The sequence below is a fragment of the Marmota flaviventris genome, chromosome 3, assembly GCF_047511675.1.
Source record: "Marmota flaviventris isolate mMarFla1 chromosome 3, mMarFla1.hap1, whole genome shotgun sequence".
Taxonomy (NCBI): Eukaryota; Metazoa; Chordata; class Mammalia; order Rodentia; family Sciuridae; genus Marmota; species Marmota flaviventris.
Window position 1 is genome coordinate 11094116 of NC_092500.1, and position 15514 is coordinate 11109629.

The 15514-nt window shown below is 62.2% G+C and overlaps 1 protein-coding gene across 6 annotated transcripts; it reads right to left on the bottom strand.

Moving 5' to 3' along the window:
• Nucleotides 1-958: 958 nt before the first annotated feature.
• Nucleotides 959-14973, bottom strand: Ncf4 (neutrophil cytosolic factor 4). Of its 6 annotated transcripts, none has more exons than XM_027938092.3 (11): nucleotides 14783-14970; nucleotides 9851-9935; nucleotides 9293-9446; nucleotides 8493-8563; nucleotides 6470-6597; nucleotides 5533-5590; nucleotides 4913-5011; nucleotides 2734-2864; nucleotides 2450-2515; nucleotides 1466-1501; nucleotides 959-1344 (listed from the first exon to the last, which is right to left on the bottom strand). In XM_027938092.3, the coding sequence occupies exons 1-11, from the start codon at nucleotides 14812-14814 to the stop codon at nucleotides 1149-1151; spliced, it is 1056 nt and encodes a 351-aa protein (XP_027793893.2). In that variant the 5' UTR covers nucleotides 14815-14970; the 3' UTR covers nucleotides 959-1148. The 6 variants fall into 6 exon arrangements, with proteins under 6 accessions (XP_027793893.2, XP_071465613.1, XP_027793960.2 ...); XM_071609514.1 differs by having other exon boundaries at nucleotides 1292-1344; nucleotides 2450-2547; nucleotides 14783-14973; XM_071609512.1 differs by lacking the exon at nucleotides 5533-5590 and having other exon boundaries at nucleotides 8493-8558; nucleotides 14783-14973.
• Nucleotides 14974-15514: the final 541 nt, after the last annotated feature.

Below are 15514 nucleotides of genomic sequence, written 5' to 3' on the forward strand. Positions count from 1 at the left end.
GGACTTCTACCTTCCAGAACCATAAGGCCATAGATTTCTGTTCAAGTGTCCATTTCACAGTGCTGTGTCATGGTGGCCCCAGGGAACCCCCTCCTCTTAGCCGTGATTGCCTGGACTCAAACCCCCGCCATCCAGGGCTGTGGAGACAGGAGACATGGGCGGCCTGCTTCTTCTGGGGTGCAGCTGGAGGAGACGAGGGGAGACGGAGCCCTACCTCTTTGGCTGCACCCGTGCAGGGAAAAACATCGGGAGTGGACCTTCCGTCTCATGAGGCTGGATCACAGTGTGGCCCCAATACCACAGACTCCACTGCTGTCCCTGAGACTGAAGGATCCTCCACACCTCTTTTTCCCCTTGCTCTATGCCCTGGGAGACTTCAAATGGTTGGTGTTCAGTGTTTTCAAATCTGCTAAATGGCGTTTTGCTGGGTAGGGGTCCTCCGTGCTCCTCACTGGTGTTCTGGAAATGACTTTTGCTGAACCATCGATGGATTTGGATACAAGGAGCTTCAGCTCAGAGAAGACCCCATCACTCCGCCTTCCCCTCCTCCCTGAGGACCAGAGTCCTCCCTCACCTCTACCCCGACCCTTCATTGCAGTGGAGACAACGGGCACCAAGACCCTCCCCTCTGTAGGACAGCAGCGGGAAGAGGGCAGAGCGAAGTCCTGACCCTTGGCACACGCTGGAAGATGGGCACTGGTGGGGCCCAAGGGTACAGGAAGCAGGGGGCCAATCCCAGGAAATGGAGAAGAGTGGTGGGGGCAAAGGGGAGTCAGGGAGCAGGACTGGGGTGTCACTTGGGTTTCTCCACATAAGGACAGGGTGAGGGAGTGGGGGGCTGGAGAGGAGGCTGGAGCCAGGCCCCTGCCAGGTGTAAACGGCACACAGCTGGTGCTCATTTAACAGTCTTACTCCGTCTTTCTCTTCCCCAAAGCATACCCTTTCCCCACGCCTGGCCTTTGTGATTTAAAGGTTTATTGGATTCAGATATAAGTGCAGGATGGGTACCAGCCAACCCCATTGGTCCACCAGCCTCGGAACCAGGACATCCGAGACGAGCTCTGGGTCTTTCCCAAGGGCCCTCATCTCCTCCGAGGGGAAGGCAGAGGTGCCAGGCCCCCTCCGCTTGCCCCAGGGCAGCCGCGGGCTCAGGGTGCTGTGCTGTAGACGCTGTAGTTGTCCTTCTGGGTGATGTGCAGCTTCCAGGGGAAGAGGTGCTTCTGGGAGGGGAGGCCCTGGGCCTGCTTCACCATGAGCCGCACGTCCTCGTCCGACAGCAGCCTGACGAGGTCCCCCTCGGCGTCCTGGTAGTTCAGGGCGATGTCCTCCCTCTGGAACTCCCGCCTGTGGGGGACAGGTCAGGGTTAATCTGGGGCCCAGGAGAGAGCCCAGGGGCCTTGGGTGTGAGCAGAGAGGCAGCCCGGATCTGGAGCCCGAGGAGGTCAGCCCTCCAGGCAGGTCTCACCTTCCAGGCACCCATTGTGCAGACGGGGAACGAGGCCTAAAGGGGAGGAGGGTTTCCACATTACTTTAGTGGCCTGGGCTGGAGTGTCTTTCAGGCAATGCTAAGGTCCTAAGAACTGTCACAAAGAAGAAGCAAGGCTTCAGTGGGCACAGAGCTGAGCAGAGAGAGTCCCAGAAAGAGACGTGCGTGGAGCTGTGGAGCCTCCGCTGAGGACGGGGCCTGTCCTGTGCAGGCAGCAGGAGGGTGGCTCTCTCCCACCCGGCTGGCGAGGCGAAGATCCATCCACTCTCCTAGGGGTGACCTGACCCACTGGGCCTGAAGTCTGACTTGTGAACCCTGATCCCATAAACCCCTCACGAGACAGTGATCAGACAGGCCACCAGATATGCCAACAAAGGTGGTCGTCACAACAGGATGTGTAAAGTCACAGAGGGGCGGTGACCTAAGCGGCCAATCAAAAGGCATCCACAGAACGAATGCCTTGATTATGGTGCCGTGTGTGTGTGTGTGTGTGTGTGTGTGTGTGTGTGTATGTGTGTGCATGGAATAGTGAGAGGAGTTAAAATATCACGTGGTCCATTCCCCGGGCCTTTCTGACCTTATGGGTCTCCACATTTCTAACGGGTAGGTCTCACTTTCATGGTAAGGAGCATCACCACGCTCTTACAGTCCCCTGAAATGACTACGGCCACCACCTGGGTCTTGGAAGGCAGTGAGCTCCCTGGCGGTGGAGGGCCCAAGTTCAAGGCTTTGAGTTAGAGATCCTAGTTCTAGTTGTACCTCTGGAGTCACACACTGTGACCGCAGCCCAGGCCCTTTGCCCCTCTGCAGCTCCTTCCTGGGCTCCTGTCACACGGAGAGGGGACACCCAGGCTGCGGGGTTCGGAAGAAGGTGACCTGGAAGCAGGACACCCACCACCCCTCGGGAGGTGTGTCCCTCCCTCTTTCTCATCTCCTGACTCCCCCTGCCCGCCCCGCCCTCACCTCATGAGCTCCAGCAGGTCTTTGAACAGTGGAGTGCTGTTGAGGTCCTCCTCCACGGCAATGTCCCTGAGAGCGACAGGAGGTGGGGGGACATCAGGCTGGAAGGCGACACAGGGGTGGGCTGGGCACGAGGCTGGGCCTCAACGTCTTACACCTGCACAGTGGCTGCTCCCAGAGGGAGTGGGAGCCCCCGCAGGCTTTGGAGGAGGGAGGGACCCCGTGGGAGCGTGGCTGGGGCTGCGGTGGTGACGGGGTGGGCCAGCCCCTCCCCGCGGGCCACGCACTTGATGGTGCTGATGGTGTCCTCGTAGTAGAAGCAGCGCAGCCAGTTGGTGGGGTCGTCCTCCTCGGGGAAGTCCTTGAGGATCTTCACAAAGGAGGTCGGGAAGATGCCGGTGGCCCCCTGGGACGTGCCCTGAGGAAGGAAGGGGCTGTCTGGTTGGGAAAGAAGGGGCAGCAGGGCCAAGCCTCAGCGCCCCGGGCCCCTTATGTGACAGGAGAAAGCAGACGAGGTCTGGGTCCCCTGTAGAGGGCAGGTGCTATGGTTTGGACATGGAATGTCCCCAAAGGCCCAGGGATAAGGGCCTGGTGCCCAGGATGGAGCTGCTGGGAGGTGGTGGACCTTTAAGGGGCGGGGCCTAGGGGGAGGTCCTGAGATCATTGGGGGGGTGACCTTAAAGGGAACAGAGGGACCCTCGCCCCTTCCTCCTGCTGTTTTCCCAGGTTGCTCCCAGCCCTGAGGTGAGGGGTTTTGCTTGGTCCCAGGTCCCATGCTCCTACTGCGACGCGCCTCGGGGCCAGCTGATCAGGGGCTGGGAGCTCCAAAAATATGCGCCCCAACAAAGATGGTCCCTTTTACAAGTGACAGAAGCCGACAGAGAGGGAGGTGAGGAAGCTCCCTGCTGTCCAGCAGGGACTCCCGCTGGGCTTTGGAATTCAGGTCAAGGTCGGAACTTTCTGGAAAGAGTTTCACCTCATTCATTCATTCAAAAAAGACTCCTCGAGCCCCAGCTGTGTGCAGGCTCTGGGCACCCAATGTAGATAACGCTCTGCACCCTCACAGAGAGCCCATTACCTGGAGGGTGGCAGGGGACATTGGACAAGCAGGTGAACCGGACAGTGACAGATGGCGGCAGGTGTAAAGGAAGAAATTAAGAGGGAAGGGAGAGAACAAGGGGTGTGGAGGGGCCGTCGGGGATCCCTGAGACTCCCTGAGTCCCTACTCTGAGTAGCCGGAGGCCACGTGCCCAGCCCAGGCCCAGGACCTGTCCTGCTGGTGTTCTGTGCACTTTGTCCCTTGACCTTCAGGACAAGCTGACAGGAGACACAGTCCTTCTATACATACACATAAATGAGGGTCAAAGAGAGGCCCTTCCTGCTGCCCTGCCCCTCCTGCAATCTGAGGCCACAGCTGACCGGCGTCCTAACACACAGGGCTTTCTAGAAAAGAGCAGGAAGGGAGAAAACTTCCTCTTTCTTCAGAGAGACCCGAGCTGCCCCTGGGGCAGCCGCGAGCCGGGGAGGAGCCTCAGCTGGGGGGGAAGGGAAACTGCCGCGTCCCCTAGATGGTCACCACGTGGTCCCCTGCAGTGTCTGGACACCAGGGCTCCTTCCTCCATGGTGCCAGGACCCCTGGGGCTGGCCCCGCCTCAACCTGTCCCAGAAATACCATGTCAGAGGCCAGCGCTTCTCAACCCGGAGTGACTCTGTCCCCAGGAGAGGATGTGGACCGGGGGTGGGTGATTGGCATCTGGTGGGGAAGCCAGGGATGCACCAGGGGACAACTCCCATGAGGCCCCAGGGTCAGCGGGGCCACTGCTGAGGAAGCCTCTCCAAGACGCCGAGGTCAGTACCACTCACCTGCCCAGGGCCACCCGCTCCTTCACCCCGGAACCAACGGCAAGTTTAGGGGCTCCAGAATGTTCTGCTCCCAGCACGCACCTGCCTCCCCAGGTGAGTTCTCCCAGGCCCCCAAACCTCCAGACCTCAGGGATCTCATCAGATGGCATCTCTTCCCTGAGACTCCCTGCACCTTCCTCCAGCCCTTCCTCTGCCCAGCACAGCTCAGTGACTTCAGCTCCATCCTGACCTCCAACCTGACCACATCCTCACCTCCTAGCCTCCATCTGCCTTCCATCCTCGCCTTCAGCCTCACCTCCATCCTCGCCTTCAGCCTCACCTCCATCCTCGCCTCCATCCTCACCTCCATCGTCACCCCCATCCTAGCCCCCAACCTCACCCCCATCCCAGCCTCCAGTCTCACCTCCATCGTCACCCCCATCCAGCCTCCAGCCTCACCCCCATCCTCACCCCCATCCAGCCTCCAGTCTCACCTCCATCGTCACCCCCATCCTAGCCCCCAACCTCACCCCCATCCCAGCCTCCAGTCTCACCTCCATCGTCACCCCCATCCAGCCTCCAGCCTCACCCCCATCCTCACCCCCATCCAGCCTCCAGCCTCACCTCCAGCCAGTCTTTGTTGACCCTACTGAGGAGGAAGATCACGTCTCCAGCTTTGAAGCTCAGCTCCAGTTTCCTGTTCCCAGTGAAGTCGAACAGGGCCTGTGGAGCAGCACGGGGCACACAGTCACTGAGCCCCTCCTGAAGTGCCTCACGGGCTTTGGCCTCCTGGTTTACAGATGAGGAGACTGAGGCTCACGGAGGATGCCGAGGCACGGTCGGCTGGCGGAGGAGCTGGGATTGGAGCCCAGGTCTCCCGAGTCCAGGACGGTGCTCCCCCCGAGCTGGTGGGATGCGCAGGGCGGGGAGGGCCCGACTCTCCAGACCAGCCTCGCTCCACCCCCAGGCCTCCCCAGCCCAGCTGCCCTCCCCCACACTGGTTTGGAAATGCCACTGGGGGGCCGTGAGCGCCTGGAGGACAGGACCTGGTCTGAGTCATCTCTGAGGCTTCAGTCCCCAGCAGGGGGACAAGCTCCGGAAAGGACATAGAGGGACGCCCTCTCCCCTGCCTGGTCTTGCTGGTCAGTTCCCGGTGTCTGAGGCTGAGCCGTGGCCCCTCACTTCCTGCAGAGCCCCTCACCTCCCAGACCCACAGGCTGACAGGGCGCGGCTGGGCTGGGTACCTCTGCGCGAGGAGCCTCCATGCGGTCCACGCTGGGGCCCTTGGAGGAGACGCTCTTGCTGTGGAGAGAGGGGGGCGTCAGCCTGCCCCCGACTCCCTGAGGCCCAGCCCCCCCTGTGCTGGGGGCTCCTGCGAGGGTCGGGCGGCCGGAGGGCCAGGGCCACAGTGCAGCACCCAGGCCAGCGACCTTCCTCCTCACCACGCTGGGGCCACCGCCTGCCCCTGTGGCCCAGGAAGCAGGGCCCAGGAGGGACGCGAGGGGTGGACGCCCAGCGCTCAGTGCCTTCAACCGGCCGGCCTTCCCCTGTGTCCCCAGAGGGGGTCCCCACAGAGGAAACCAGGTGACTGCCCTGCCCCAGGGCCCACTGCTGGGCCACAGCTGGAACTGAGATCACCCCCGCCTGGTGCACAGGGAGAGGTCACCTGCCGACGCGGGCTGGAGGGGGGGCACTGGAGGCAGGGCGGGCCTCTGACGCTGGGGCCTGAGTCCCCCCCACCCCCCACTGGGCCTGGGAAGCCCTCCACTATTCAGCTGCTTCGGATTGGGGGCTTATTTTCTGCCCATGAAGCAAGGAAGGGAGGGGAGGGCTCTTTGGAATAAGGAGCCTCAGCGTCCACCGCTGGCCGCCAGGGGACTCCAGCCACCAGGGACGCTCGGGAGGGAGTGTCTGCGTGGAGTGGCCCTCCACGGCCTCTCCTCTCCTCCTGCCCTCAGGCACCCAGGACCCTGAGCCACCTCCCATGGTTGCTGGGGCACTGGATCTTCCTGGGGCCACCTCCCAGTCCCCAAGGTCTTCGCCTCACCATCACAAACATCAACACGCATGTCCCCCAGCCCTGAGCGTGACCTCAGGGCAGAGCTGAGCTCCTCCTTCTCTCTCCTCCCAGGGAGAAGACGCTTTTCCAGGGGGGACTTTCGTTGAGTCCCAGCCACTTACACTTTGCGCGTGCGCGGGCGGAGCCGCCGGAGCGCCTGGGGCACTTGCTCCGAGTCGTAGGTGGACTGGTAGAAGAAGATCCTGACGTCCGGGTCCATCAGCACCCAGACGGGCAGGCTGAGGAGTTTCTGCAGGGTGAGGGGCAGGACAGGGTGGACAGTCAGCAGAAAGTCCTGCGGGTCCCAGCTCGGCTGCTCCACCCTGTCCCCCGACCTTAGCCTTCCTCTCCACTCATGCTTCCCAGGCTTGATAACCGAAGCAAGCCGCTCAGAGTTCTTTAAAAGCCAACAGGCTGAAGGTAACATGTCACGGGCTTTGCTTCTGGGGATCACCGGCTTGAGACCAGTTCATCTGGAAATAGCTACAGGCCTCCAGAAACACCAGCAACAGTGACAACAGGTGACAGTGCCAGGCACTGAGCTGAGTGAGTACAAGTGGGACCATCTCACCATAAAATGTGAGTTAGGATCAGAGAGGGAAAGGACCTGCCTCAGGGCCACACAGCCTAGCGAGTGACAGAGCTGGGGCTCAGTGTCATCAGCTGCTAAAGCTCACCCCTTAGCTCAAGATGAGGCAAGATGGGGCGTGTTCCCCCAGTAACTCCAGTTAACAGCAGTTGGGTAGAAGTGACAGTGAATGGGGCTCTTCTAATAGCTATTTAACAATGGAACAAGCAGCCTGGGCCAGGCAGAGCGACAGCGAGCTCCTGTCCCTGAGGGTGTGCAACCTCCGGATGCTGTTGCCACAGCGAAGCTTCCTGCACTGAGGACCTCGGGGTTCCAGGAGCCCAACGGGACACACAGAGGCAGAGAGAGGCTCCTCTGGGCCTCTGGTGGCTAAGACAGGCCGTGGGATTCAGAGCCGGCTCTGCAGGCTTCCTCCCTCCTCAGCCTGTCCCTCCCCAGCACAGGGGCCAGAGGAGGGCGCCTCCAACACCAGAAGGAGCAGCTGTCACAGCGCCCCCTTGAGGGGAGGTACCTCCAGGGGTGGAGCCCAGGGTCTCCCCCGCCTCTCCTGGGCTCAGAGCCCAGGGCTCCGCAGCCTCCAGCCTCCTCCCCCCCCCCGCCCCCCCGCCAGCTCCTGCTCCCCCTCTTGACCCTCCACATTCTAGAAGCAGGTTTGCAGCTGACAGAGCACTTCCCCCCCCAGCACCCTCTGTGAGGCCAGACTGCCCATTTGTAGGTAAGAAAACCAAGGCCTCTCTAGGGACGGTGGCCGGCTGGCCCAAGTCACCCAACCGGCCAACGTCAGAGCGGAGACCAAAGACTCCGAGTTCAGTGCTCTTGGGCTGTGAGGTCCCTCGGGCTGTGAGGTCCCCTCGGGGCTGTGAGCGGGACTTCCCTCTCTAGCTTCCCCAGGCTGCGATGGAGCGAGGCTTGCACGTCTCTGGTGACGAGGTGTCACCACCTCCTGGGAGCACGCTCCTTCCCCCCCCAGCCCTGACGGGTGGTGTCCTTCCCTGACCCCAAGGCGTCTCTTAGGAAGCTCCTCCCTGTGTCCCACCTCATGGGGAGGCAGCCGGTCTGCGGGTGGGAGACAGCGAGGCCACCAGCCAAGACCAGTGACAAGAGCCGAAATGCGGCCTGTGCTCGGGGAAGGGACGTGCCACCCCTGGGGACCTTCTCGAGTTGGCACAAGTTTGCTGTCTGTGGGACAGCCTGGTCATCATCCCCTGTTACGCAGGCCTATGTGTGTGGCTCCTGTGGCCCACCGTCCACCTGCTGGCTTTCCCACGGGCCCTCAGGAGCAGGCCTGACCTAGCCACACTGACCCGGCACCAGGCGTGGGCGTTGCCTGGGGGCCTGGGGCGCTGCGCAGAGGTCTGCCTGTTCACGTTGCAGCTCTTGGAACCTCCTCGTGGCTCCCGCCCGGTCCCTGGCCCCCGGGAGCTCCCTGCTTCTCTCCCCAGGTCGGGCCTGTGGGGACCTCAGGTGGGGGCCTGTTCCCAGAGCCACACCCGGGGGAGCACCCATGCCCAACCCCCAGTGCCTCCCGAGCGCAGAGGTGGCGTGGCCTGCGGTACCTTCATGTAGGCGTTGAGGGCGGGTATGCGCATCTCGGCGATCTCCTGCTTGACCCCGACGTACACCTTCACTGAGGAGAAGAGGGTGTCCTGGAGCCGGCAGTGGTGCTGCCCCGCAGGCCACGGCGCCAGGAGCCAAGGCGGCCACTGGGACACTAACGTCCTGCTGCCCTCCTTCTGTTCCCACACACACACACACACCCCTGAATTCCAAGACACAGGGCCTGTACTCTGCCATTTCCCCGTCACCCAAGACAGCAGTCCCCAACCCTGGACGCCCGGTCAGGTCCCGAGCAGCTGTCACACATCTCGTTATGTTCGACTCCCTCCAGAAAGAGGCACTGGAATTTCTGGGGTGGCACTTCTCCGGCATTAGATTCTCTAGACCTCACCAGGTGCCACCTTCCAATGTGCCACCAAGGTTAAACCGTGGGTCCTATGTCACGTGATGTGAACAAATCAGTGCTCAAAAGCAAGAGCACTCTGGGGGCAGGGCAAACAGGTGATGGGCAGCCAGGAGACAGACGTCCTCTTCAGGAGCCTGCAGGGACCCGGGAGCCAGCACCCAGACAGCCCGCCAGGAGGCAGGTGTGGCACCTGCCCGGCTCCCAGAGGCAGGAGTGTTACAGGCGAAGTTCAGAGAGGTGGTCGCAGCCGGGGAGGCTGGCAGCCCCTCTGTGCCAGGAGGGAGCTCACAGGCTAAACCATGATTCCCACATCAGACTGCCAGGGGACCCTGAGGGAGCCTCCCAGGCTGGGCCTGGCTTTGCAGGCAGCAGCCCTGGGAGCGGCCAGCCTACCTGGGAGCGTGGGCAGGCTGCAGGTGAACCGGCTGGTCTTGCTCTCAGGTCCGAACCGCTCCTCCAGCTTGCTCTGCAAGGCATAGAACTGGCGGTAGCGGCGGTAGATAAGGTACTTGGATCCCCCTTTTGTCTTCACCTCGATGACAAAAACCTAAGGACGATAGAGGCCCCGGAGGGCATTGAGGTCAGGAAAAGAAGCCAAAAGACAGAGGGTGGGGGCTCAGAGGGTGGAGGCTCAGAGGGTGGGGGCTCAGAGGTCCTGGAGAGCAGCAGGTTCTCTCAGCCTCAGTGCCACATTGGTGCTGGATAATTCTTCACTGGGCTGTCCCCTGGGCTGCGGCAACCCAGGACTCTACCCTCTAGATGCCAGTAGCAGCCCTGCCCCAAAAGAGGTAAGAGTCCAAAGGTCTCGGGGTATTGCCAAGTGCCCCCCAGGGGTAAAATGGGTCCTGTTGAGAATCACTGAGGTAGAGTTGAGGGATGAAAGTGGAGGTCCAGAGGTCAGAGAGCAAAGGTTCAGAGGTCAGAGGGCGAAGGACCAGGGCTCGCTCTTACAAAGTGGCTGGTGAAGCCCCTCTTCTCCTCGATGTCGGCGATGTTGGCTGAGATGGCCACGTCGTCCGGAAGCTGCTCAAAGTCACTGAGGAGGCAGGGGGGAGGGTGCTGATCATCACCCTGAGGTGTCCCAGGCCCGCGGGGCGTGAGGCAGGGTGTACCCCACGCTCCTCCGCCAGCACCCCTGCCCGTGCCTGGCTGTCACTGCACTGGGCACAGAGTGTAAGGGAGCTGGGGGGCACCAGGTGTCACCAGCCAGATGCCGTCTAACAGATGGCTCTACAGTGAGCTCAGCAAGGGTCAGGGCCTCCTCCGTGCCCGGCCCTGCTAGGCCTGGGTCCAGGCAAACAGCCCCGGACAGAGGGCTGTGGGGGCCGCTAAGCTGTGGATGCTGAGAGTCCCCCAAAGACATCTGTTAAAGGCTTGGTCCCTCAGCTGGCCCTACTGGGTGCTGTGGACCTAGGATGGGGCCCATGGGCCATCCTAGGACAGGAGGGTGGGGCGTGCGCTCCAGGGGGACTGTGGAGCCCTGCGCTCTGGCTCCGCTTGGTTCATGACATCAGTGGTTTGCTGTGCCACGGCTCCTGCTGCCATGTGCTGCCGTCACCAGGGCCCTGGGCAGTGGGGCCACCAGCTTTGGAGTAGACCTCCAGACCCAGGAGCCTTTTCATTTTATAAGCTGAGCACCCGGGTATCTCATGACAGTACCACGAAGCTGACAAATACAAGTCCCAGAGAGAAGGGCTAATCCTGCCGTGCTTGGGAAGTCCACAAAGAGGAGGTGGCCTCTGAGCCAGGTCTAGGCAGTCACACAGGAAGCCACCGAGGAGGGTGTGCCCGGCAGTGGAACAGCATGTGCTAAGGCTCTGAGGCGGAGGAGGGGGCCGGGTCTGGTGTGGGCAGAACCTGGTGCCATCTGAGACTGAAGAGCTGTGGGGGGTCCCCGTGTCGGGCAGGGAACTGCAGCAAGCTCCAGCAACGAGGTGTGCAGGGCTTCAGGCCATCACCCAGGCCCCGAGTGGAGAGGGTCAGAGGCAGCGTTAGGGGAGACGGCGCCCCTGGGAGCTCCTCAAGGGCCCAACAGGGAGAGCATTCAGGCCTGAGCCAACAGCAGGGACAGAAGCAGGGGACACAAGGGACAGCACCTGGGCAGACGCTGCTCACATTCGCTGTGTCCCTGCTCTTCCTGGCTAATCAGTGTCCCTTTGTTCAGAGTGGCCACGTGCCCATCCCCAAGGGCAGGATCTGAGCCCCGCAGCAGGCTCCCTCCTGTCCCCGGCCCCCCTGGAGCTCAGGGCTGCCATGTGACCCGTCCCAGCCAATGAGAGCTAAGAGACGACCTAGTCCAGGAGTCTGGAGAGTGTCTCTTTCCTGGTCTGGAGGGATGGACGAGGCTCTTCCCATGAAAGCAAGTGTGACATCTGGATCTGCAGCCGCCCCAGGGCATTTGTGAGGCAGAAACATCTCTGAGTTGCTGATCCTGAGGTCACTGAGCTGAGGACCAGCTATGGCCTCCCTCTGGACTTCTTGTTGTCTGAGCAAACAAACCCCTGGTCATTGTTGAAGCCACGGCCAGTTCCTCTTTCCCTGAGTCTAATCATTCCCAAGCTGTGAGTTGTCCCTAAGTTCTGACCAGCAGGGTGTGGGCACTGCTGGGGGACAACAGTCAGGGACAGGCTTATTCTAGAGCCCCGCGGCCCCGGTCAACACCCAGCAGGAGGCGGGTGCAAGGCTGGAGAACAGGGCGGGGGGGGGGGGGGCTCGACTTCAGTGGCAGAAGTAACAGCCTATGTCACCTCCTATGTCACCTCCTATGTCTCCGAACCCCAGGGAAGAGCCATCAGTGAGCAGTGACAACAGAGACAGGAAAACGGCCCAGGAGAGGGGACAGACGCACTCAGCCACTGAGTCCTGCCCTTTGTCAACAGACAGAAAAGGAGAAGCCAAACCATGAAGCAGGGAGGGGCTGCCACGCCCCAGGCCTGCAGGTGTCCCTGACCGTCCCCAAGAGACCTGGTCCTCCCAGGGTGGGGGGCTGCTTCAGAACCCAGGAGCTGCCACCAAGAGTGACCGAGGTGCAGATGAACCCCCCCAGCTCCAGCGCGCCTCTGGCTGCTGGCAACTGTCCCACTGGTCTCCGCCTTGCCCCTAGTCGACACCCCGGGGACCAGCTGCCCCCCACTTCTCCCCAGGGCTGCGAATTTCATCTGCAATAAGACGGAGGTGGGGCCGGAAGGAACTGGAAGGGCAGGTTGGGCAAGACTCCCTCCAGTCCACGTTTCCTGAGTGGGCACCGGGCACAGGGCCCTCCTCCAAGACAGTGTCACCTTTGGCAGACAAGGAAACTGATGCACAGAGAGGTTGATTAACCTGCCCAAAGAAGCCAGGATTTGAGCCCCAGCAGGCTGGCTCCCGCGTTTCCTCTCGATCCTTCAGGCCCTCCCAGCAGCTTGCTATAGGAACAGATGACCCCATCCTCTCCCCAGCTGCAGTAATGACCCAGCAAACTCCATGTAGCATTGACCCAGGGCTGACACTGGCGTGGCCACATTAAGACACAGCCTCGGTTCGTTGGGCCTCCTAACTTCCAAGGCAAACCGGGCTCTCGCAGGCTGAGGGTGGTCAGGAGGGCTTCACCAAGGAGCAGCGCCAGGGATCGCAAAGAGGAGTTGGCCACGGGGCAGCAGGAAAGGCCTTTCAGGACAGGGAGATGGCACGTGCAAAGGCCCAGAGCCTCACAAGGCCAGTAGAAGGAACTGGGGGGAAGTGGGCGTGGCTGAGCCCAGAGCATAGGCAGAAATGGCTGAGTGGCAGGTGCCACTCACCAGGGCCTTCCCGCCTGACTTTCCCTGGGGATGGAAGGGGTGGAGAACAGGTCAAGCAGGCAGATGCAGAGCAGAGGGGTCAAGGCTCAGGTCCAGGCCTGCAAAGATGAAGACCCAATTTCCCCAAGGCCATTGTCAGCAGGGACCTTGGGAAAGGGCCTCACGCGTTCTGGCCTCTTGCACACACCATAAAACAGAGGTGACCGAGGCTCTTGTGTCTTTGGATGGCCACACGGTTCATCCGTAAGAAGCACAGGCTGGAGGTCCCCAGGAGGGCAGGGACTGTGCTCACGAAACTTCCTCGGTGTTCAGAACGGCACCAGGCACTTAGTAGGTGCTCAACACACAGCGGTGACCTCCGTCTGATTTAGCAAGTACGCGCACAGGTGGGTGACTGTGGCCTGGAGGCTGCTGCATGGGGACTGGATGCAGGCACCGGAAACCAAGTTGGAAACCTCCCAGGAGTGGCCACTCCCTCGGTGACCCCCACCCAAGTCTGCTGGGCCAGGTGCCGGGGCTCAGTGTGCAGAGGCGCCATTCCTGAAAAGTCTACTTCGGGCCTGGACTGGGGAGGCCGGGGGCTGGCAGGGCCCAGGGTGGCCCCCGGCTCAGGTCTCTGGGCACCCGGCACACAACGCGGCTGTCAGGACCAAGATCCCCAGTCACCCCTGCGGCCACCCTGTCCATCTCTGACCTCAGAGTCTAGAGCCTCCCACTGGGTGAAGCTGTCCCCTGTGTGTCCTCTGCCCTGGCCTCAAGCAGAGCCACGCAGGACCCCCTTTCAGGAGAGGCACTGCAGGAGCCGGAGGCCAGTGGCCCCCAGGGCGTGGCTACATGGCCCCGTGACGTGGTGGGGGGCAGCCCGCCCCCACTGAGGGTCAAGGGTACCTGTAACAGGGACAGAATGGGGACAGGCAGTCAGCCCTGATGTCATCTCCTGTAGCCTGCGTCTCAAGAAGCAGGAAGTGGCCCGAGTCCCACCAGCTGCAGTTTCCGGAGGGTTCAAGTGTGCGTGTCGCCCCCCCCCCCCAAGTTGTCAGGAAGAGGGGCCGGGGCTGGGCAGATGGCCGGTGTCACCAGGCCCCAGCACCACCCTCAGTGACCACGGAAGGCCTCTGTGATGGCCCCATCCCCGGCAGCTCCTCCTGAGGCCCTCCCCGTCCCCTACACGTGGACAAGCCCCCTCTGAGACCTTGACCTTTGGAAGTTCCACCCCGGCTTCCCCCCCAGCCCCAGGCTCCACCACGGCCCCCTCCCCACCAGGCCCCAGTCTGGCCTTTCTCTGGGAATCCTTGGGGGTTCACACGGGCACCTGCTCCCCGATGTCACCTGCTGACCCATGCCCGGGGACCCCACAGCTGGAAGCTCAGGCTGCTGAGAAAGCCTTCAGCAGGTGCTGGCCGAGCGTGGACTCCGGGGCTTGGGACGCCTGCGCCCCAAGTCCCAGCCTTGCCACTCGGCTCCCTGCAACCCTGAGCGAGTCCCCGTCCCCTGAGGCCTCAGTGTGCCCATGGGTACAACCTCAGCTTTAGACCAGAGACTCGAGGACGTTTCCAGCTCAAACTTGCATTCACTAATCCCTCAGCAGCTGGCACTGAGCACTTAGTGCCCGGGTCGCCCCCATCCTAGGGTCCAGGAGTGGCCCAAACAGACCAGAATAAATAAATAAACAGTCGCGAAGTTGGCTTCCAACGGGAGCCAGCGATGACAACAATAAGTGACATGCCACCAGTGTGAGCACTAGGCAGAAACAGGGCCAGAGAAGGCAGGGGCAGCTCCAGACGGCTGCCTGGAGGAGGCGGCTTTGGAGCTGAGCCCTGAATCGGGAGGCAGGACGGGGCTAGGACTCCATTTGAGCAGACGATGGGAAAGCCCTCGCTGGCCACCAGGCAGAGGGAAGAGCCCCAGACTAGAAGCCGCGACACCAGTGCCCCAGACTGCCGCCCCCCTGGCCTGTGAACCCTGGTGACAGGTTCCCCTCCTGCGCCTCAGTGTCCCGTCCCTGTCTGAGGTCGGTGGTCACACGACACGGTGCAGGTTCCTGGGCTGCAGGTCTGACTCAACCTGGCCTCTCACAGAGGAGGCCGGAGGGGACACCCCCACTCACCTCTCCGCCCGCAGCTGCTGGGCCAGGGCCATGGCGGTGGGTGCTTGGGGACAGGTGGAGACGGTCCCTCGGGCTGGTCCAGGCTGAGTGCCCTCCTCCCTCCAGCTCCCCACCTCTGCTGCTGACCCGCCGTCCTGGGAGTCCCCAGGAGCCGCCTCCGGGGAGGCCCCACCCCGCTGCCCTGGACCCTGGTGGCGGCTCCTCCTCTGGCCTCACTTCCTGTTCCCCACTCCCAGCTGCACAGCAATTGGGGAAGTCCCCTCCCCAGCGCCAGGCCCGCAGGAGGAGGCCACTGACTTCCTTGGTGCTGGTCGCTGGAGCCAGGCCTCGGCTGGGCATCAGAAAGCCCCGCTCTATCAGAGACGCAGTGCCCCTGCCGGTCTAGCCCCAGGGGCCTGTGACCTTGCCATCACTTGTCACCCTCGTGTCCCTCAAATCTAACCTCACTCCCTCACTGCCAGGCCTCTGTCCCAGGTGTCCCCAGGCCCGGAAGGCGGGTTTCCGCCTTGCCAGTCAATCCTTAGGCTCTGCCCAAATGCCGCCTCCTCCAGGAAGCCTCCCTGGCTCCTCTGCGGGCCTCAACCATATGGGGCGGGAAGGGTGGTTTAGGCCCCTCCTTCCCCTTATCCTGGCCCCGTCCTTCCCTCAGCCCGAGATCCCGTGCCCAGCCAATCCCCTGGGCAGAGCTGCCAGTCACAGGAACTTCACATCACAAGCCTGAAGGTGCCCTCC

Coding starts and splice junctions, on each gene's coding strand:
- Ncf4 (XM_027938092.3), bottom strand. CDS start 14,814: ATGGCCCTGGCCCAGCAGCTGCGGGCGGAGAG. Junction 5,591..6,469: donor CGCCCGCGCACGCGCAAAGT/GTAAGTGGCTGG, acceptor CTCTCTCCACAG/CAAGAGCGTCTCCTCCAAGG. Junction 1,345..1,465: donor GCACAATGGGTGCCTGGAAG/GTGAGACCTGCC, acceptor TGTCCCCCACAG/GCGGGAGTTCCAGAGGGAGG.